This window comes from Rana temporaria, chromosome 9 (genome assembly GCF_905171775.1).
Source record: "Rana temporaria chromosome 9, aRanTem1.1, whole genome shotgun sequence".
Lineage (NCBI taxonomy): Eukaryota > Metazoa > Chordata > Amphibia > Anura > Ranidae > Rana > Rana temporaria.
The window spans coordinates 53,067,032-53,089,953 of NC_053497.1; the positions used below are offsets into that span (position 1 = coordinate 53,067,032).

General features: G+C 45.8%; 1 protein-coding gene and 1 pseudogene across 1 annotated transcript; one reads left to right on the top strand and one right to left on the bottom strand.

The window, feature by feature from the left end:
- Positions 1-1,598: 1,598 nt before the first annotated feature.
- LOC120913508 lies at positions 1,599-3,942 on the bottom strand (annotated as a pseudogene).
- Positions 3,943-4,272: 330 nt separating this feature from the next.
- On the top strand, positions 4,273-14,413 carry LOC120913509. Its single transcript, XM_040323480.1, has 2 exons — positions 4,273-4,477; positions 12,926-14,413. The coding sequence occupies exons 1-2, from the start codon at positions 4,409-4,411 to the stop codon at positions 14,408-14,410; spliced, it is 1,554 nt and encodes a 517-aa protein (XP_040179414.1). The 5' UTR covers positions 4,273-4,408; the 3' UTR covers positions 14,411-14,413.
- The last annotated feature ends 8,509 nt before the right edge of the window (positions 14,414-22,922 follow it).

The following is a 22,922-nucleotide window of genomic DNA, read 5'->3' on the forward strand; positions in this document are numbered from 1 at the left end:
TGGATAAAATCACTTTTTTGAATTAAAAAATAAGACAAACAATACATTTTTGCCCAATTTTTTTATATATTGTGAAAGATAATGTTACGCCGAGTAAAATGATACCCAACATGTCACGCTTAAAAATTGCGCCCGCTCGTGGCATGGCGTCAAACTTTTACCCTTAAAAATCTCGATAGGCGACGTTTAAAAAATTCTACAGGTTGCATTTTTTGAGTTGCAGAGTAGGTCTAGGGCTAGAATTATTGCTCCTCGCTCTAACGATCGCGGCGATACCTCACTTGTGTGGTTTGAATACCGTTTCATATGCGGGCGCTACTCGCGTATGCGTTTACTTCTGCGCGCGAGCTCGTCGGGACGGGGCGCTTTAAAAAAAATTTTTTTTTTGGTTTTCTTATTTATTTTTTATTTAGTTTTATAATTTTTACACTGAAAAAACTAAATAAAAAAAATTGATCACTTTTATTCCTATTACAAGGAATGTAAACATCCCTTGTAATAGAAATATGCTGACAGGTCCTCTTAAATATGAGATCTGGGGTCAAAAGACCTCAGGATCTCATAATTAGACTTAAATGCAAAAAAAAAAATAAAAAAAAAAAAAATGTCATTTTTTCAAATGACAAAAAAAAAAATGTTTCTTTAAGAGGCTGGGCGGGACTGACGTTTTGACGTCACTTCCGCCCAGCAGAGCTATGAGGACGGGGTGAAGGAGATTTCTCCTTCAGTCCGTCCCCGCCTCAGCTGCCGGACACATCGGATCCCCTCCGCCGCTACCGACGGCTCCGGGTAAGCGGCGGAGAGCGCGGGAGAGCGGCGGGAGGGGGGGGGGGCCCCTCTTCGCCACCGATAACGGCGATCTCGCGGCGAATCCGCCGCGGAGACCGCCGTTATCGTGTACACCACCGCCCCCTGCAAAGATGAATATCTCGGTTGTGGCAGCAGCTGCTGCCGTTATCGAGATATTCAACTTTAAAAGGAGGACGTCTTTTTGACATGGGGCGGTGGTCAAGAGGATATATATATATATATATATATATAAACAAAACAAAAAAAAAAAAAAATATATATATATATATATATATATATATATATATATATATATATATATATATAAATACATACATACATACATACATACATACATACATACACAAGAGAATATATATATATATATTTTTTATATATTATATATATATAATAAAATATTTTATTGCTCTGTCTATTGGGCCTTCTTGTCAACTAGTGAGGGAAAAAATGACAAGATACTTGTCCCTTCCCCACCCAAACTAAAAGGGTTTTGTATTTATTTGAACCTAGAAACAATTTATACAAACAACCACATCAGAGGTTATATATTTCGAAACATTTTATTAAATAATAAAGCTTAAAAAAATAAATCTTCCAATAAAAACTTGCATGTTACTTGTGTGACATTTTCCTATTCATGCACACATGTAAGCATCACAAAAGAACACCCCAACAAGGATAGAAAGAAAACTGTAGAAACATAAATAAGAATATCTACCCTGAGAAAAGTCTTTATAAATTTGTGTGTAAAGTGCAGTAAAGTCCAGTCTTTTTAATACAGTGTCTTTTTAATCTACTTCTTCAATTGTAGGTCCTGAGCTGGTGCCTTGCCTGGCTTGAGCACCACAGCTAGAGCCTGGCATGCCTCCCTGGTACAGCTTGGTGATGATGGGTTGGCACACCTTTTCCAGCTCCTTCTGCTTATGGTGACTCATCTTCTCTGCCAGTTGGTTGTTCTCCAGCCAGGCAATGGTCTCTGTACACTTCTCAGAGATTAGCTTTTTCCTCCTCCTCACTTATCTTGCCTTTCATGTTCTCATCTTCCACCTGCTCTTAATGTTGAAGGCATAAGATTCTAGAGAGTTCTTGGCAGCAATTTTCTCTCGTTGTGCATCGTCGTCAACTTTGTATTTCTCTGCATCTTGCACGATCTTCTCAATTTCCTCTTTGCTTAGACGACCTTTGTCGTTCGTAATTGTAATCTTGTTTTGTTTTCCAGTGCTCTTGTCCACGGCTGATACATTGAGGATGCCATTGGCATCGATATCAAATGTGACTTCAATCTGTGGCACTCCTCTGGGAGCAGGAGGGATGCCACTCAGTTCAAATTTCCCTAGGAGGTTGTTGTCTTTGGTCATGGCTCGCTCGCCTTCATACACCTGAATGAGGACACCGGGCTGGTTGTCTGAATAGGTGGTGAAGACTTGAGTCTGCTTGGTAGGAATGGTTGTATTACGTTTGATGAGGACGGTCATGACCCCACCGGCTGTCTCCAAGCCCAAGGAAAGAGGAGCCACATCTAGTAGGAGCAAGTCCTGCACATTCTCTGACTTATCTCCCATCAGGATCGCAGCTTGAACAGCAGCCCCATAGGCCACAGCTTCATCTGGGTTGATGCTCTTGTTGAGTTCTCTTCCATTAAAGAGGTCCTGCAGCAGTTTTTGTACTTTAGGAATACGTGTAGAGCCCCCCACCAGGACAATTTCATGAATCTGTGATTTGTCCAACTTGGAATCTCTCAGGGCCTTCTCAACGGGCTCCAGGGTGCCACGGAAGAGATCGGCACACAGTTCCTCAAAGCGGGCTCTGGTGATGGAGGTGTAGAAGTCAATGCCCTCAAAGAGAGAGTCAATTTCAATGCTCGCCTGGGTGCTGGAGGACAGGGTGCGCTTGGCTCTCTCACAGGCTGTTCTCAGCCTCCTCAGGGACCTCTTGTTTTGACTAATGTCCTTTTTGTGCTTGCGCTTGAATTCCTCAACAAAATGGTTAACCATGCGATTATCAAAGTCCTCCCCACCCAGATGAGTGTCACCCGCTGTGGCTTTACCTCAAAGATGCCGTCATCAATGGTGAGGATGGAGACATCGAAGGTGCCCACCTCCCAGGTCGAAGATGAGGATGTTGCGCTCTCCACGGCTCCCTTTGTCCAGGCCATAGGCGATGGTGCTGCTGTTGGCTCATTGATGATTCTCAGCACATTGAGTCCAGCGATTACCCCGGCATCCTTGGTGGCCTGGCGCTGAGAGTCATTGAAGTAGGCTGGAACGGTTGATGACGGCGTTGGTGACCGGGTGGCCCAGGTACGCCTCTGCTGTCTCTTTCATCTTCAGCAGCACCATAGAGGAGACCTCCTCAGGTAGAAGGTCTTCATCTCTCCCTTATAGTCCACTTTGACCTTGGGCTTTCCTCCTTCGCTCACCACCTGGAAGGGCCAGTGCTTCATGTCAGGACTGCACTATGAGATCATCAAACTTCGCCCAATCAGCCTCTTGGCATCAAAGATGGTGTTCTGGGGGTTCAGAGCCACCTGGTTCTTGGCGGCATCTCCGATCAGTCTCTCGGTGTCGGTGAAGGCCACGTAGCTGGGGGTGGTGCGGTTCCCCTGGTCGTTGGCGATGATCTCCACCTTGCCATGCTGGAAAACCCCCACACAGGAGTAGGTGGTGCCCAGGTCAATGCCAATCGCCACTCCTTTAGGTGCCATGTCTCTGGAAGTAATAATGGAGTCTTGTAGTGAAGGATTCTTCTCAGTGATCACAGGCTGTGATATGATCGCTGTGTATCCGCTCTCTTCTCTCCAGTCTATGGATGATAATATTACACTCTGTGTAGAATGTCACATCGCTCTACTAAACTTCTATATATTTATCTCCTGTGCGGGGACGTCACGCCACTTCCAGCCAATCGCAGAGCGGTCCTCGCTATGCTTATCACGTCGCTTAGCAACTTTCCCGAAGGTTCCCGAGCGTTCCCCGCACAACCAGCCAATCGTGAGACACCCGAGCCGCAGAACTTTCCCGAGGCTTCCAGCCCGAGAGAGAACTGTCCAATCAGAGGCGGTGGGTTGGTCAATTACGTCAATAGGAAAGGAGAAGCTTCGCGAGCCTACCAGATGGCGGTGTCAATCAGACAACAGCTCGGCCAATCAGTGCTGTGAGGGGGCGGGCTAAGGAGAAGCTTCGCGACTGTTCCAGATAGGGCTGTCAATCAGACAACGGCTCGGCCAATCAGTGCTGTGAGAGGCGGGCTAAGGAGATGCTTCACGACTGTTCCAGATGGGGATGTCAGTCAGGCAATTAGGCCAATCAGTACTGTGAAGGGCTGGGTTTATTGTAGAGTGCTGGAGGAGCCAGTCACAGCGCGGCCCTAGCAATGATTCTACCTGCGGTCCCCTCAGAACTTTCCCGAGAGGCAGACGAGCCAGCCAATTAAATCACTTTACTGATGTACCTGCAATCTTTTCGCTGTACTCTGACTGGTCTGGCAGCTGTCCAATCAGCAGCAGCTGGATGGCCACTCAGCCGTCAGTCAGAGAATCTCTCAGCCAATCAGCGGACGGAGCGGCAAATTCTAACCGTCCCAGAGGAGAGAGCTGGAAATGACGCATTCACGGGAGATGACAGGGAACGGCATAGAGCTGACATTACCTGAACATCTACAGCCGATGGTATCATGTCACTGAGTAACTGTTGGAATTTATTGTCATATAGATTGCCAGCTTACATACCATGGGGTGTAGTTTAGCTGATTGTAGTGCTGAATCTGACGCAGCAACCGATCTCAGGTCATGCCGAGCCTTGTAGTTCTCCTGGATCACGAGTGATGCAATGTATATTGCTAGTGACGTCATGACAGGAATTGATTTGGATGAGGAAGCAGAGCTGAGTACAAATCCCCGGGATGAGGTCACTGAATGATCTGATGTGAGATCTATAGAAGGTGCCAACCAAGTGTATGACCGACTGGCATCAGATCTGGAATAAAATCTGATCATCAATGTAATGTTCAGGATTTGTAATCCATTGAAGAATGTAATCCTGGCTCTAAGGCCCCTTTCACACGTACGGACCGTATGTCCGCTTTTTCATCCATCCGGTTGCGGATGAAAAAGGGACATACATTGGTCCCTATGAGATCGCGGATGTCAGCGGATAAACATCTGTAATCGCCCGCCTCCGCAAAGAAAGTAATGGAAACGCTCGATTCAAGCGACTTGCGCGACAACGAGCGTTTGCTACGGGCGTTTTGTCGCTTTAATCAATAGAACATTTCACCCAGGCAGAAGATTAAAAAATCTACCAACATAGCAACAAGTGATGAAAAGATGATAATTTTTCCTATTGGCTAAAATAAAAAACGTTGAAGTACAAAAACGTCGGACGACGCTGTATGCAAACGCACAAATAAGCATGAATACGCGCGACAAAACGCCGGAAAAAACGACCGCCGCTCAGGTGTGAATGCAGCCTAAGGCTTCATTCACATCTAAGCAGTCCAGAAACGCACATTTGTGCCCACGTGTGCAGAAAACATTGTGCCTGCAGAGCCATTAAATGGCATCCCAAATGCGGGTATCAGTCCTTTGTTTAGTCGTGTAACAAAACGCACCTGGCTTGGTGCTAAAAATAAGAAAATAAATATTAACCACTTGCTTACTGGGCACTTAAACCCCCCTCCTGCCCAGACCAATTTTCAGCTTTCAGCGCTGTCACACTTTGAATGGCAATTGCGCGGTCATACAACACTGTACCCAAATGAAATTGTTATAATTTTTTTCCCACAAATAGAGCTTTCTTTTGGTGGCATTTTATCACCTCAGCGGTTTTTAGTTTTTGTTAAAAAAAATTAAAAAGACAGATTTAAAATATATATATATATATACATATATCTTTTATATTTTGTTATAACATTTTGCAAATGGGTAATTTTTCTCCTTCATTGATGTACGCTGATGAGGCTGTACTGATGGGCACCAATAAGGCGGCACTGGTGGGCACTGATAGGTGGCACTGAGAGGTGGTACCGATGGGTGGCACTGAAGGGTATTGATAGGTGGCACTAAGAAGTGGCACTAATAGGGACACTGATAGCTGGCAGTGATGGGCACTGATGAGTGGTAATAATGGGCACTGATAGCATTACTAGGTGGCACTGATTGGCATCACAGGTGGGTATTCATAGGTGGCACTTGTGGGCATTGATAGGTGGCACTGTGGGCATTTATATGTTGGCACTGCTGGCATTGATAGGTGGCACTGGCAGGCGGTATTTTTTTTGGCACAATGGAGGCAGATGTGCCTCCTTCCTCTTCAGGACTGATGTCCCTTGTGAACAAGCCGGCGATCAGCTTTTTTTTTCTCCTCACGCTGTCAGCAAAAAAAGCAGATTACCGATCCTTTGTTTACATCATGTGATCAGCTGTCATTGGCTGACAGCTGATCACATGGTAAGGGGCCGGGACTGGCCCCTTACACGGCTCTGTGATCCACCGAGTCTCATTGGCCCGGTGATCACAGTGCACGCCCTGCAGGGGGCACACGTTGCGCGTGCTAAGAGGAGGATGTCTATTGACGTCCTTTCCGGATTCTCAGGCCCGTGCTGTAGCCGTCATTTGACTATAGCGTGGGCCTCAAGCGGTTAATTTGCCAAGTTGGCACGTATGTCACACATCAGGCAGCCCATGTGCTGTCACGTGGCGAATGCGGTAAAAAAAGGCACGTGGTATGGGTGGGAATGTGGCCTAAAGCTTATTAGATGACGGGTCCACAGACATGTCATAGGTCTCATGCACACAAGCATAAAAATAAAATAATAAAATCCACTTTTTCAACATATAAATGCCCACAAGTGCCACCTATCAATACCCACCTGTGATGCCAATCAGTGCCACCTAGTAATGCTGCCTATCAGTGCCCATTATTACCACTTATCAGTGCCCATCACTGCCAGCTATCAGTGTCACCTATCAATACCCTTCAGTGCCACCCATCAGTATCACCTCTCAGTGCCCACCAGTGCCGCCTTATTAAGCGCCCAGAGGCGATTCAGTTCGCATGTGTTGCGCTATATAAGTTTCTCACTCACTTTTACAGGTGTACAGCATTTTTTTAATGCCTCTAAACGCATTTCTATGTTAGACTATGTGGCCCCGCCCATCAGACATTGAGATCAGAATTTTAAGAGCAGCGTTTAGAGGCATAAAAGAAAACGAAACCCCCCGAAGCTGTGTTCAGAAATGAGTTTTTCCATGTGTATGCATGTAAACGCACACGTATGAGTGTATTCCAGTGTTCATAAACTAAAGCGCTATTAAAACCCCAGTGCATCCGGAAAGTATTCACAGAGCTTCACTTTTTCCACATTTTGTTATGTTACAGCTTTATTCCAAAATGGATTCAATTCATTATTTTCCTCAAAAATCTACAAACAATCCCCCAGAAAGACATCGTGAAAAAAGTTTGTTTTTTGAAACCTTTGCAAATTTATTAAAAATAAAAACGAAAACAAATCCTATGTGTATAAGTGTTCACAGCCTTTGCTCAATACTTTGGTCAAGCTCCTTTGGCACCAATTACAGCCTCAGATCTTTTTGAGTATTCTGCTACAAGCTTGGCTCCTATTTTTGGGCAGTTTCTCCCATTTTTCTGTCTCTTTCAGGTTCTTGCAGCCAGCCTCTGATGACCCTCATCAGCTAATGACCCTCGACCCCCCACTTGCTCCCTTCCCTCCTGTCAGCACTGGAGAGGTCTATGAGGGGAAAGAGTTCATCCCATCAAAAAATACAATTCTTAACCACTTCCTTACTGGGCACTTAGGCTGCATTCACACCTGAGCGTTTTGTCGCCTGAAGCATGAAGCTCCAAAACGCTAGAGGGGGAAAAAATACATTATTCTCAATGGAGATGGTTCACATCTCCACTCCAAAACGCCTGACGCCGAACGCCTGAAGCTCAAACAAGTTCTGGACCCTTTTTTGTCGCTCGAATTGAGCGTATTTGGGCGTTTTTCTGTTTTTAACATTGGTGACCCTTGACCTGTAGGGTCACCAATATCACTGCCAGTGTCATTTTCACAGTTATCAGTGCATTTTTATAGCTGTGAAAATGACAATGGTCCCAAAAATGTGTCCGATGTGTCCGCCATAATATCGCAGTCACGAAAAAATCACTGATTACTAGTAAAAAAAATAAAAATATTAATAAAAATGCCATAAAACTATCCCTTATTTTGTAAACGCTATAACTTTTGCGCAAACCAATAATATGTAGAAGAATATGTATCGGCCTAAACTAAAGTTTTTTATATATTTTTGGGGGGATATTTATTATAGCAAAAAGTAAAATATATTGCATTTTTTTTAAATTGTCGCTGTATTTTTGTTTATAGCGCAAAGAATAAAAACCGCAGAGGTGATCAAATACCACCAAAAGAAAGCTCTATTTGTGGGAAAAATTTTGTTTGGGAGCCACGTCGCACGACCATGCAATTGTCAGTTAAAGCGGCACAGTGCCGAATCGCCAAAAGGGGCCTGGTCCTTTACCTGCATAATGGTACGGGGCTTAAGTGGTTAAAGTCCTTATTGTGTCCAAGTAAACCTTGCGATTTTATTATCCAAACCACCACATGCTGCCCTCCACCAGTCACACCATCTGCTCCCCTATATTACTGATAGGTCTATATACGCTTTCACAACCAGGGGGTGACTGTTCTCCAAATTCACTAAGATTCTCCAGGTTGTATTCTCCAGACCACCAAGATGGAACTCGTCAGTCACAATAATAATTAAAAAGAACCAATAAAGATCATCATCATTTACAAATCTCCACAATTATAAAACAGAACAAGAAAACCACTCACATTTTTTAATGTCATTTTTATTTTGAAAATGTTTTGTATAACAACATACAAATGGACATAAAACAAAGCATATAGATAGAAGAGACACCACATAAAGAGCCCTTCTCCAGGTACATATACTCATCAGGAGAGTTACTCACACTTGGGGGATTGTATCCAGGGGGGGAATGATTTTCATCATATTACCACCACATCATATGAATTCAAACAACTCTGGATCTCCCCTACCGTTCCCTTCTGGTATATCGTTGAGGAGGGTTGAGACCCTCAATCAGAAATAAGGATCAAACATCAGAATACAACTAAAAATATAAATAAAAGTAAAAGGGGTAGGGATGCACCAATGCCACTTTTTTAGCACCGAGTACGAGTACCGATACTTTTTTGCAAGTACTCGCCGATACCAATTACTGATACCTATCGCGTAGGTAGGAGGGTGGTTTGGCGGGGGGTTGTTAGGGAGTTGGGCGAGGCTGGGATGAGGGCAGGGTGGGAAGTAGAGGGGTAAGTGAGGGCAGGGTATCTGAGGGTGGGGTGAAATAGGGAGTGTGGGTGTCATTGTATAAGACTGGTCTGTACCCTTGTGACACTGTCCTGTACAAACTACACTAACCTGTTTGCAGGACTTGCTCTCCTCATTACTTGGTTCTGCTTCCAGGGACGATTCCATAGCTGCCTCACATAGAAACACACGTGCTGATGCTGTCCAGCCCCTTGCCCTGTGTCACTCCTCATTCAGCCTGTGTCCTCCTGTGTCACCCCTCATCCACCCTGTGTTACCCCTCCTCCACCCTGTGTCACCCCTAATCCACCCGGTGTCCCCCTGTGTCACCCCTCTTCCAGCATGTGTCACCCCTCATCCAGCCTGTCACCCCCTCCTCCAGCCTGTGTCACCCCCTCATCCAGCCTGTGTCCCTGTGTCGCCCCTTATCCAGCCTGTGTCACCCCTTTTCCAGCCTGTGTCGCCCCTTATCCAGCCTGTGTCGCCCTCTCATACTGCTTGTGTCACCCCCTCATCCAGCCTGTGTCCCTGTGTCACCCCTTATCCAGCCTGTGTCACCCCTCATCCAGCCTGTGTCACCCCCTCATACAGCCTGTGTCCCTCCTCATCCAGCCTGTGTCCCCGTGTCACCCCTCATCCAGCCTGTGTCGCCCCTTATCCAGCCTGTGTCACCCCTTATCCAGCCTGTGTCGCCCGTCTCATCCAGCCTGTGTCACCCCCTCATCCAGCCTGTGTCCTCGTGTCACCCCTCATTCGTGTGTCTCGCCATGTCCTGCTGCAGCAGCCCTGTGCTCGGCTTCACGCAGAATAACAATACTGCTACACCGGCTGCCATGCCCATGTCCCGACCCAACTTCCAGTGTCCAGCCCCCAACTAACGTCACTTCCGGTATCGGAGCATTTTCAGGAGTACCGATACTCGTGAAAATGCCTAGTATCGGTATCGGTACATCCCTAAAAAAGGGTGTAACATCTGCTAGCATGGGAAACCAATTTGCGCTGTTTTAGTTTCCTCCACTGTCTGGTCAGCCGTGCCGCGAGACCTTTCCGGTCCAGCCCCATCAATCAGGGGGGAGACCACAGCCTGCGAGGGTCCCAGGGCGAACAGCTCAGCAGGACTAGCATAGTTTATTCAAGTGGCCCTTATTGAGTAAAACTTCTCATATCTGTCTTTACATTTCGCCATTCACTCCTCTGCAGCCATAATATTATTAACTAAGGTTATCCATTCGGTGCCTGTAAGGACCTGTGGCTTCAAAATCACTCACATTTAAAAGTGCACTAAAATCACAACATTATACAGCATGTATGGGTACACTGGACCCTCAAGTGGTTTTCACAGCCTCACAAGCTGCTATAACCTTTCAGGCTTCATAGACAGCATCACTTCTGGTCCAGCATGATGACATCACAAGCTCCGCAACGACATGTTTCGTCACCAGTCACGTGACTTCCACGATGGGAAAAGGAGTGCACTTGTAGTGCAAAGTGGATTTGCCTTTCGTAAATAACCCCCTGCATGTTTATCCAAGACATGACCGTGGCTAGTGTAATATATACCATAAAAAGACAAACTAAAATACACATTTATTACATGATATTATCACATATAAGATAAAGTAAACTACAACTATTACAAGGGTATGAATAGACCACAGCGCCCTCTATGTACTCAGATGGGACCAAATTAAAACTTGAAGAGAATCTCTAGCTCTACAATAAAAATCCCTAAAGGGGCACTCCTCTTCCATCGAAAAAATATTCTAATACCCTACTAATAAATAAAACTTACTGTACCGTTATATAAAACCTATGTAAAGATGTTTTTTTTATCCTAATGGGAATAAAAGCTATTATATATATAAAACAATTTACAGCATCAAATTCCACATTCAGTCCCCTGGAAGTTACGGTCCTCATCTGATATATCCACCATGACTCTCACTGACTAAGGCAGGGGTCAGCAACCCTTTTCCACGTAAGGGCTGGATTCAATGTAGGTGAATGCATGGAGGGCCACATTCACCTGCTAATAAACAAAGATAACATTGCACAGCCCATCACCTCTGGACCCCTTTACATTACTCAGCCCCCCTGCATATTACACAGCCCCCCTGCATATTACACAGCCCCCCTGCACATCACACAACCCCCCAGCTGTGTATGGGGCGCTTTAAAAAAAAATTGTATTTATTAAATTTTTTTGTTTTTTTTTACACTGATCACTTTTATTGCTGTCAGAAGGAGTGAAAACATCCATTGTTACAATAAAAAGCACTGACGTCTACCTTTTCTACTATAAGGCACCCAAATCCCTTCTTTGCACTTTAAGCAGAGTTCCACCCAAAAGTGGAACTTCCGCTTTAAGCACTTATCGCCCCCTTACATGCCACATTTGACATGTCATTTTTTTGGGAGTGGGGGTTTCGTTAGGAGTGGGACTCCCTGTCCCACTTCCTCCTTCCACCCAGCGGCCATCTAGGCGACTCCTCCTCTCGCCTTTGGCGGCCCTTCTCTCTAGACGATCTCCTGGGACACGTGACAGGTCCCAGGAGATCGCCTGTCCACTCCGGGAGCGTATCGTGACTTGCGAATGCGCCGTGCGTGCCTGGCCGTGAAGCCAAAAGCTGTCACAGCCGGTTGCTCAGAGTGGCAATGGAGGCGCTGGCGGAGAGGAGGTGGAGAAGAGAGACGCTCCGTTCGGCCGCATCGCTGGACTGTGGAACAGGTAAGTGTCTGTTTATTAAAAGTCAGCAGCTACACTTTTTGTAGCTGCTGACTTTTAATAAACCTAAAAAGCCTGGAACTGCACTTTAAAAGCGTTTCAAACGCCAAGTTTTTAAATTTGGCGCCTTTAAGTCTTCTGTAAACCGGAAGTGATGTCATGACATTGTTTCCGGGTTACTAGATATGAAACAGTATTGAAACCGATTCCGGCTTTGTTCGGGTCTCCAGCCAGCCTGGGAACGTACCAGCTGGTCGTTCGGGCCTCTCGGTGGAACGGGAGAGCCCAGGCGAGCCATGGGGGGGTGTTGTCTGAACAAGGACTTTCATGGCAGGATAACCAGGTATTTACAGAGATTAAGATGCAATTTTAAAAAGAATAAACACAACCTTTGAAATTACATAAACATGTTAAAGCGGGAGTTCACCCGAAATTCTTTTTTAAAGATTAGATTGATGCTCATTTTGTCAAGGGGAATCGGGTAGTTGTTTTAAAATCTGAGCAGTACTTACCGTTTTAGAGAGCGATCTTCTCCGCCGCTTCCGGGTATGGTCTTCGGGACTGGGCGTTCCTATTTGATTGATAGGTTTCCAACAGGCTTCCGACGGTCGCATACATCCGCGTCACGAGTAGCCGAAAGAAGCCGAACGTCGCTGCGGCTCTATACGGCGCCTGCGCACCGACGTTCGGCTACTTTCGGAAAATCGTGACGCGATGTATGCGACCGTCGGAAGCCTGTCGGAAGCCTGTCAATCAAGTAGGAATGCCCAGTCCCGCAGCCCATACCCGGAAGCGGCAGGGAAGATGCATCTCTAAAACGGTAAGTACTGCTTCGATTGTAAAAAAAACACCCGATTCCCCTTGACAAAACGAGCCTAAATCTAATGTTAAAAAAAAAGGTTTTTGGGTGAACCTCCACTTTAAAGCTAATATGAGAGTTTAGAAATAGGTTTTAGATATACGTTAAGTTCTGCTACAATTTAACATCTACCTTAGTGATTCTTTTTAATAAATTGTGTTTGTTTTGGCAGTATCACAGAAGGGCTATGGATGCTGATGCATTGGATTTAGCTCTAGAGCCAGGCAGCAAACATGCTTCAGGCACAGAAGCGATAAACGCAAAATGTGACATACAGGATCCTCATTTTTACAATATACGAGCTACAAACATCTGTTCTTTGTCTCAGGACAGTCCCTATTACAACGCTTCTATGGCACAATTGTTTGACTGGGGTGAGCAAGCATCAAATGACCCAGATAGTGATCAGAGTCCTGCGAAAAGTAATAACTTTGAGATGATAAGTGAGGTTAAGGCCGAGGATTCCAACATTGTGTTCATATCTTCAAACATTTCCAATTCTGGAATAGGAAAAGCAAGTAAGGTTAAAGCAGACAACAATTCCGTGGATTCTGACATTGTATTCATATCTTCAAACAGTTCTGATTCTGGAATAAGAAAAGCAAGTAAGGTTAAAACAGGGGGCAATTCCGTGGATTCTGACATTGTGTTCATATCTTTAAACAATTCTGATTCTGGAATAAGAAAAGCAAGTAAGGTTAAAGCAGGCGACGATTCCGTGGATTCTGACATTGTGTTCATATCTTCACACAATTCTGATTCTGGAATAAGAAAAGCAAGTAAGGTTAAAGCAGGCGACGATTCCGTGGATTCTGACATTGTGTTCAAATCTTCAAACAATTCTGATTCTGAAATAAGAAAATCAGCCTTGCACCCCCTTGACAATGCAGCAAAGTCACAGTTATCTTCCTTACAGACAGACAGAGGCCAAAGAAACAAAGATACTTTGTCTACAGATGACCCAGAAAACCTTGTGTGTGACACAGAAGTACTGGAGTGTCTTCACGGAACCACCCATTCGAAAAAGAAACCTCAAGTAGTTAGTTCTCCCTTACAGAAAGGTCCAGTGGTAATGAATCCGTTCAATGCCCCTATTCTTATAAATGGTGCATTGCAACAAGTAAGAGATGAGAACAAAAGTGATGAAGACAGATCAAATGTCCAAACTGTGAAGAATGGTGAAGAATCCAGTAATGTTTTCTGTTGTATATTTGGTTGGTTAGCACAAACTTGTGGTAATACATTGCAGTGTTTGTGTGAAAGTAGGCATAAGAACCATACCATTAATTCTAGTCCAAATAATGACTGGAATCTGGAAAGTAAGGATTGCTCATCAGTGAAGCTTCCTACTCAACGTGAAGTCTCCACAGAACATGGTACCGCTGGTATGCAATATCATTGCAAAATGACATCAGCAGGTCCTTGGTCAAAGTATGCCCAGCCTGAAGGCCATGGTCTTCTTGGTTCTTCCTCTGAATATAAAAGTGAAATAGGCACTATTTCTAAGGAAGGCACTCTTACAAAGAAAAAGAAGAAAAAACTGGCTGCTAAAAACAGGTTCATATGTGTGTCTACAAACAAGAAATCGCGCAAGAAAAACTGTTCCAAAGCTAATACTCATTCAGGAGAAATTACCTTAAAACCACCACAAGTTTAAAGTGGAGGTTCCCCCTAAAAAAAATTTTCTAACACTACATTGAGAAGACTGATTACACTGCGGGTATGCTGTTTTTTTTGTTTTTTTTCGTACATACCTCGATATCGCCGTTTCATCCCTCTGCTTCCGGGTATCATTCTAGCGGGGCTGGGCGTTCCTAGTTGATTGACGTTCCTCCGACCGACGCATACTTGACGTCACGACTTTCCGATAGAAGCCGAACGTCGCTGCGCAGGCGCCGTATAGAGCCGACTCTATACGGCGCCTGCGCAATGACGTTCGGCTTCTGTCGGAAAGTCGTGACGCGCAGTATGCGCCGGTCGGAGGAACGTCAATAAACTAGGTCCAGCAAGAATCATACCCGGAAGCCGAGGGATGAAACGGTGATAACGAGGTATGTACGGGAAAAAAAACCAGCATACCCGTAGTGTAATCAGTCTTCTCAATGTAGTGTTAGATTTTTTTTTTTTTAGGGGGAACCACCCCTTTAATCCTATGCTATTTGTTAAAGGGAGGACGGGATTTTGTTTAAAATAGAAGTGCCGCATTACAAAAAAGTCTACATACACCTTTGTGGATGAAGCATCGGTCTGATGCTGCAGCTGACCCCCCCCCCCTTGCTCTAAGACTGAGAACTGAGTGATCAGATGACTGCAGATCACTCAGTTCTCGGTCTTCACCAAGCAGAGAGAAGTCACTGTCAGCCACCTGCTCTCTGCTCTGCCCATCCAACACCCACTGAAGTGCGGGCCTGTGGAAGGAGTGGAGGCGACTGGCTCATGCTCTTAGAAGCTGATCCAGCTGCTGGTCAGGCCTCTGGGTGGATCCTGACAATATGGTCAGGACCCTTCCAGAGGCTGGAGCAGCTCTGTGATGTCAGCTGGCAGTAGACTTTAGCCCGCTGTCAGCTGAATTCGGGCCAGAGAAGTGCAGAGCTAAGTGCACTCCCGTGACTGACATGACAAGTATGGCCAGAAGAGCTTTGGCCATACTTCTCTTTTAAAATGAAACCCAATATTTGTATTGTTTGGGAAAGGATTAAACGTTTTTATTTATTATTTTATTGCTGCCTAGGTTCAATTGGCGAGATTTGCATTCACTTCCTGTCCTGGTGACTACACAGGATATAAGAGGAAATCTGCACATGGGATATAGAAAGGAAAAAGGCTAAAGTTTTACAACATCTACATTCTTATCAAAATTTTAAATATTTTTACTTGAATTTCACTTTAACTATTCTGTTCCTGAGTTGCCTTCTGACGAAGGATAGTTTTTTCCCTCTCTATAAGTATATGGAGTCCTGGCCACACATGCTCAAGGAGCACAGAGCAAAACTGTGATTATTATCAAGAAATTGTCTGGGGTGCTAGGCACCTGAACAGTAAATATATCTGATAGGATGCAGTCGCTGTTCGGCCAACAGTTTTCCACCCGGCTGATTTTTTTCAGTCAACTTTTGTGGAGCAGGGGTGGTGGCAACAAAGCCACCCATGGCTTGAGTTTTAGCTGATACAGTAGGATTCAGATGAAGTTCCAGCTGTGTATGGCCAGTTTAGAGATAAAGCTGTACTTTAATTATAGTTAAAGCGGAGTTCACCCGAAAAAAGTTTTTTTAACATTAGATTGATGCTCGTTTTGGGCAGCAGAATTGGGTGTTTTTTTTAAAAAACGAAGCAGTACTTACCGTTTTAGAGATAGATCTTCTCCGCCGCTTCCGGGTACGGTCTTTGGGACTGGGCGTTCCTATTTGATTGAAAGGCTTCCGACGGTCACATACATCGCGTCACGAGTAGCCGAAAGAAGCCGAACATCGGTGCGGCTCTATACGGCGCCTGCGCACCGACGTTCGGCTACTTTCGGAAAATCGTGACGCGATGGATGCGACCGTCGGAAGCCTGTCAATCAAATAGGAACGCCCAGTCCCATACCCGGAAGCGGCGGAGAACATCGCTCTCTAAAACGGTATGTGCTGCTTAATTTTTAAAATAAACACCCGATTCTGCTTCCCAAAATGAGCCTCAATCTAATGTTAAAAATTGAGTTTTTGGGTGAACCTCAACTTTAAATATAAGTTATGTTTTTAAACTGTTGTTAATAACAAGGAAGCAAAGTAAAGGGAGTCCCGTGGAAGCTTCAAGTCGGAGTTGTAGCTTACAAAGGGCTGATGACTCTCTCCTTGGTACCATTTAACAGAGCTGGGTTCCTGATTTTCTTAACATAATCTGTTGCCCATTTTTTAAACATATGTTCTTACGGGTATAACCCATTTGGTAACCTAGGCCATTTCCCACCCTCCATCTCCTTACTTATGCAGAAAGAACCCCCTCTCACATTTACATGACACTATTTTTGGGCTCACATGGCTATCGTTACCAGTGCTTAGCCCATGGCTGCAGGATAAAACCTGTTAGCGGCAGTGATGATGATTGAGTGCCCATGCCTGAGCATCAATATCTCTTCCCTCACCTAAATTCCTGCCTTCAGTGCCAGGATGAACATGATCCCAGAACTGCTGTTGACAAAGTGTAAAGTTTGTTGGGTTCTTGAGGAGAGGATTAAGGGTGGAAAATATGTTGGGTTAAAAATCTGTTCAGCTCCTTACCCGTTATAAAAATCTGTTCAGCTCCTTACCCGTTATAAAAATCTGTTCAGCTCCTTACCCGTTATAAAAATCTGTTCAGTTTTAAAGTGATTGTAAAGTGTATTGTTTTTAAAACATGTTATACCCTGTTTCTCCCTACCCGGAAAATAAGACCTAGCGTGAGTTTCTGGGATGGCTGCAATATAAGCCCTACCCCAAAAATAAGCCCTAGTGTGTTTTTTGTAGCCAGAATTAATATAAGACCCAGTCTAATTTTTGGGGAAACACGGTACTTCCCTGCTCTGTGCAATAAAATTGTACAGAGCGGCCCGATCCTCCTCTCTTAGGGTCCCCCACTGGCACTATTGGATCCTCCTCTTCTCAGTGTGCCACCATAGAAAGCCGCTTCCTATGGTGGCACACCTGTGAGCTTGATCCCAAACCACACTGCCTTGGTCCATAGTCCATAGCAGGCACAACTCCCCCCCTCCCCGCCAGTCGGTCGGTCACCAGCCCCACACTTACCCCATCCAGCTCGCGGGCAGCGCTTCCTCCGGGTGGTGGGTGGCGGCTTCACCCTGTGTCTCCTCCTCCTCCTGGGCTTCACGGCAGCTTCCCCTGCGTCTTCTCCCTCCTCCTCAGTGGCCAATAGGATCGCTTCTCCTCTCGGCCAATCGGGTGACATGTCTCAGGACCCGCCTCCTGATTGGCTGGGAGGAGAATCAGGAAGACAATAGTGAATATTCATTTGCTATTGTCACACAATTTGGTGGGCTTGGGGTGCAGTGCACTGCTTCCAGAGCCCACCCTTTTTTAAAGCCAATTAGAGTCTCAAACCTGTGTTTCGAAAAAAAACATTGGAATCCATGCGTCCGGCGCCCTACATGTAGATTAGGAGCATGGATAAGGGCGGTGGCTAGAGTTGCCACCTCATCCCTTTAAAAAGGAACACATATGAATTACACAGGTTCTGAGGTTAATTTAATGCAGGAAAGGCACCAAATGAGTCTAATTACCTCCTTAATTAGCCACAGAACCTGTGTAATTAATATGTGTTCCTTTTTAAAGGGATGAGGTGGCAACCCTAGCGGTGGCGCCCCTGCACCCCATATGAGCGGGCCGCCACTGATCCATAGACAGACAGCGAGGCCCGGCCCTGTCCCCCACTCATTTATCACAGAATTTTACTGACAGTAAAGCCTGTGAGAATGGGGAGAGCCGCTACAGACGGGCACAGTGCTGGATCAAGTGAGGGCTCAAGTAAGTATAAGGGGGATGGTGAGTGGGTGATACTAATACCATTTTTTTTTTTATCTTAATGCAGGGAATAAATAAGGTAATGTTTAGGTTTTAGAACCACTTTAAAGCCCACAACATCTGATCAGTGTGCTTCAGGTGCTAAATCCTCCAGCAGCACATATTGGGATCAAGTGCTGCATCAAAGACCCTCTGTATTGGATCGTTATCATTTAAAGTTACATGAGCAGATTTTGTTTACAGCTTGCTCTCAGATTATATTTGTTTTAATAAAAATGTTTGTTTTCAAATAAAGTTTTTTATGAATCAACTTAAATTGCCAGAGAATGTCAGAAGCTAACACCATTGTATGCGCAAAAGACACTTTTGCGTTTTTCTAAACATGTATTTCTAGTTCATTAGGGGACACAGGATTCAGTTAATCAAAGACAATAGGGAGGAATTGTAGACAGCGGTATTTGTAGATGCTGTGTCCACTTTATCAAGAGATATAAGGAGGTGTTAGTATAGGCATATTGCATTATGCCAGTGGTCTTCAAACTACGGCCCTCCAGTTGTTCAGGAACTACAATTCCCATCATGTCTGTGAATGTCAGAATTTTACAATGCCTCATGGGATGTGTAGTTCCGCAACAGCTGGAGGGCCGTAGTTTGAGGATCACTGCATTATACCATGAATATACAGGTACAGGTATTCCACTCCTCTTCCCGGAGGGGCCTGCCAAGCTACACAGTGAGGTTCTAATATAGAGATGTAATGGTAAACATGGCCACTAGATGTCACTCTTCCAAAGAGTCAGACAGAATACATGTTCTTATTGATGTCCAGAACTTAGCACACCTGAAGATCTTGGGATCATCTTCACTGCCTTAGGGTTGCATGCATAGACCAAGGGCCGGATTCAGATACATTGCAGTATCTGCCGGCGCGGCGTAACGTATGTCAGATACGTTACGCCGCTGTAACTTTGGGCGCAAGTTCCGTATGCAGAAAGAACTTGCGCCCTTAGTTACGGCGGCGTAACGTATGTGTGGCGGCGTAAGCCCGCCTAATTCAAATGGGGATGTTGTGGGCGTGTTTTATTCAAATTTAAGATGACCCCACGTATTTTACGTTTTTTGTGAACGGCGCATGCGCCGTTCGTGAAAGAATCCCAGTGCGCATGCTCGAAATTACGCCGCAAAGCCTCATTGGTTTTAACGTGAACGTAACTTACGCAAAGCCCTATTCACGAACGACTTACGCAAACAACGTAAAATTTTCAAAACTCGGCGCGGGAACGACGTCCATACGTAACATTAGCTACGCCTCATATAGCAGGGGTAACTTTACGCCGGAAAAAGCCTAATGTAAACGACGTAAAAAAATGCGCCGACCGGACGTACGTTTCTAAATCGGCGTAAATACCTAATTAGCATATTCCTTGCGTAACTATATGGAAGCGCCACCTAGCGGCCAGCGTAAATATGCAGCCTAAGATACGACGGTTTAAGACACTTACGCCGGTCGGATCTTAGGGAAATCTATGCGTAACTGATTCTCTGAATCAGGCGCAAAGATACGACGGCCCGCACTCTGAGATACAACGGCGTATCTGGAGATACGCCGTCGTATCTCGTATCTGAATCCGGCCCCAAGTGTGTACTCTTAAACCAACATGTCTCAGCCTAAACGGTGTCTAAACCCAAAAACAAAAATAGATAGTATTGCAGCGTACTGGTCTTTAGATGTGATTTCCATTTGGGTTTTTCTTTTTTAACACTTTTCCCCCCTTTATTTTACTCCAGTAGTTTTGTCATTAACTCACTTCCTGTCCTAAGCTGTCAACAGCACTGAACAGTGTTGTCACATTTGGACAGGGAGTGTGTTAGGACTACAGAAGAGCTCGTTCACAGGGGCGATTACATCCGTGCCCTGCATAGGACTGTCTTTTACCATCAATGGGATACCCAGGTGTTGCATGCATCCTCATGCCCGTAGTCCTATTGTTGTCTATTGGGATACAGCAGCTGCTCGGTGTGTCCCAATATGACATCTGTGTGACTGCGGGTCCCCAAACTCGCCCTGTGTGTTTAGGGCCTGCACCCGCACACACCCACACAGATGTCTAATTGGGACACAGCGGCTATAGGCTATACATAGTGCTTTGGAATTTATAAGGGAAAATACACTCAAGGGGAGCCTCCCAGATGCCCAGACTATATGGGGAGTAGTGATAAGATAGTGTAGGACTTGTTGTCACCCTTGTTCCACACAGTAATGCAAGGCTTTCTCCCTGGTGTGGAGTGTCATGTTCGCCCCCTCCTTTTGACTACAGGAGAGTCAGGATGCCCACTAATACACAGCTCCTTTCTCTATCTGCAACTTGGGGAGCGTCCTGACTCTCCTGTAGTCCAAGGGAGGGGGCGAGCATGACACTCCACACCAGGGAGAAATCCTTGCATTACCGTGTGGAGTTACAGACAGAAGAACAGGAAGTGAGGATTTCTCAGAAGAAATAAGGACATTTAAAAGCAAAATCGAAGGATAAGGTAAGTGAAGGAGGACTGCACTAAGGTAAAGGAAGCTATTTAAAGCGGGGGTTCACCCAAAAATCAACTTTCTGTCACAAGATCCAGCATACTGCTGACATCTGCAGTAAGCTGGATTTTCTACACGGCAGGCGCCGTATGCAGCCGAGAGTCACATCGGCTATTTCCGGATGGCGTGATGCGCTATCCAAGCCCATCAATCAACTGCGCTTGATTTAGGAACGCCTACTCCCCGAAGGATTTCCCGCTCGGAGCCGGAGAAAAATTGTACCTTTACAACCCCTTTAAGGTGAAAAAACTTCTGTTAGTCCCCAGCCCCCCTGTTTTACTTACCTAAGCCCAGGAATATCCCACGGCGAGGATGCACAGTCTCTGCCCTGGGTTCTCGGCTCTTGATTGGATAGATTGATAGCAGCGCAGCCATTGGCTCCCGCTGCTGTCAATCAAATCCAATGACGCGGGAACAGGGCTAAGTCCTACATTTGGCGGCTATGGACGCCAAATGCTGGACACGGGAGCGCGCCCGCAAGGTAAGAGAGCGCTTCTCCTAGGGTAAGGTGACTAGATTTTTAAAATGAAATCCAGGGACATCTTTTTTTTTACTAGTAATGGTGGCAATCAGCAACTCTCTGCCCGTCGCCACCAGCTCACAGCCTGTCAAGTCCCATTCTCCGGGCCCCGGCTACTACCGGGTGGGGAGCGGAGGAAGATCACTCCACTGGGGAAGGCAAGGTGATAGGCAGGCGGCTGGCCGGAACTTGAGCCAAGGCAGAAGAACATGCGAGCGGAGCTGAATGGGCATGTGCCCAAAACTGAAGAAATATTCCCTCCGCTCCGACCAGCACATGAGTATCAGAAAGGGGCACAGATAATGAAAAAAATACACCCCCCTAAGCAGGGGTCAAGTCCTGGGGAAAAAAGTGTGGGAACTCCCACCCAAGATCCTCTCCCCCACCAAAAAAAAAGATACGCTCATATGCATAATTACTAAACTGCATGTTTTTTTTTCCGATCCACTGTACCTTAGTAAATCTTTCTAAATCCTGCGATAACTCGCGGCAGACCTCCCCAATGTCTCCTGGGAACAATGACAAAAGCTCCCAGGAGACATTGCGGCATTGAGGAAGTGACGGAATACCCGCACACTACCCGATGAATCCATATACAGGAAGCGGCCAGTAACATAAAGGATTACTAAGGTTCGCCTGCCCCTGACAGTGACTCGAGCTGGGCATCGCCGCTTAGTGAAGGATTGTCTCGGCTGCTATAGTCCTGCAAAGGGAACTGCGTTCCTGCTGTGAAAAAAGTGCAGGAACTCCGTTCCCACGTGTTCCCGCAGGACTTGAGCCCTGCCCCTAAGCTAGTATGAGCAGCAGAGCAGGGTGGGGGGGGGGGGTGGAATTCAGATTTTTTTTTTTATAATTCTGCACTGACTGTCTTTGAAATTGTCCCTGTTCAAATCCAATCCGGGGACAAAACTGGGGACAGACTTGGTCCAGGGACAGTGTCCTCTATCCAGGGACTGTCCCTGGAAACCGGGGATGTCTGGTCACCCTATCCTAGGGGGGTTGTATGATGGGGGAGGAGTCAAGAGACCCGCCGGGGGACCCCAGAAGACGAGGTTCGGGGCCACTCTGTGCAAAACGAACTACACAGTGGAGGTAAGTATGACATGTTTGTTATTTAAAAAAAAAAAATCTAACCTTTAGTGTCACTTTAAAGAGGGAGTTCACCCTAAAAATAACTTTTTACCCTAAGGCCCCATACACACGATAGAATCCATCCGCTGAAAAATCCCAGCGAATGGGTTTCAGCGGATAGATCCTATGGTGTGTACACTCCAGCGGATCTGTTTCCGCGGATATTTATCCCCTGGGATGGATTTCCAGCGGATAAATATTTGATGACATGCTATCAAATCTATCCGCTGGAATCCATCCCAACGGATGGATCCGCTGGTCTGTACAGACTCACCGGATCCATCCGTCCGAAGGGATCCCCCCGCATGCGTCGTAATGATTTGACGCATGCGTGGAATTCCTTATATGACAGTGTCGCGCACGTCGCTGCGTCATAATCGCGGCGACGGCACGACACGTCATCGCCAGAGGATTTTGGCGCGGATTTCGATTCGATGGTGAG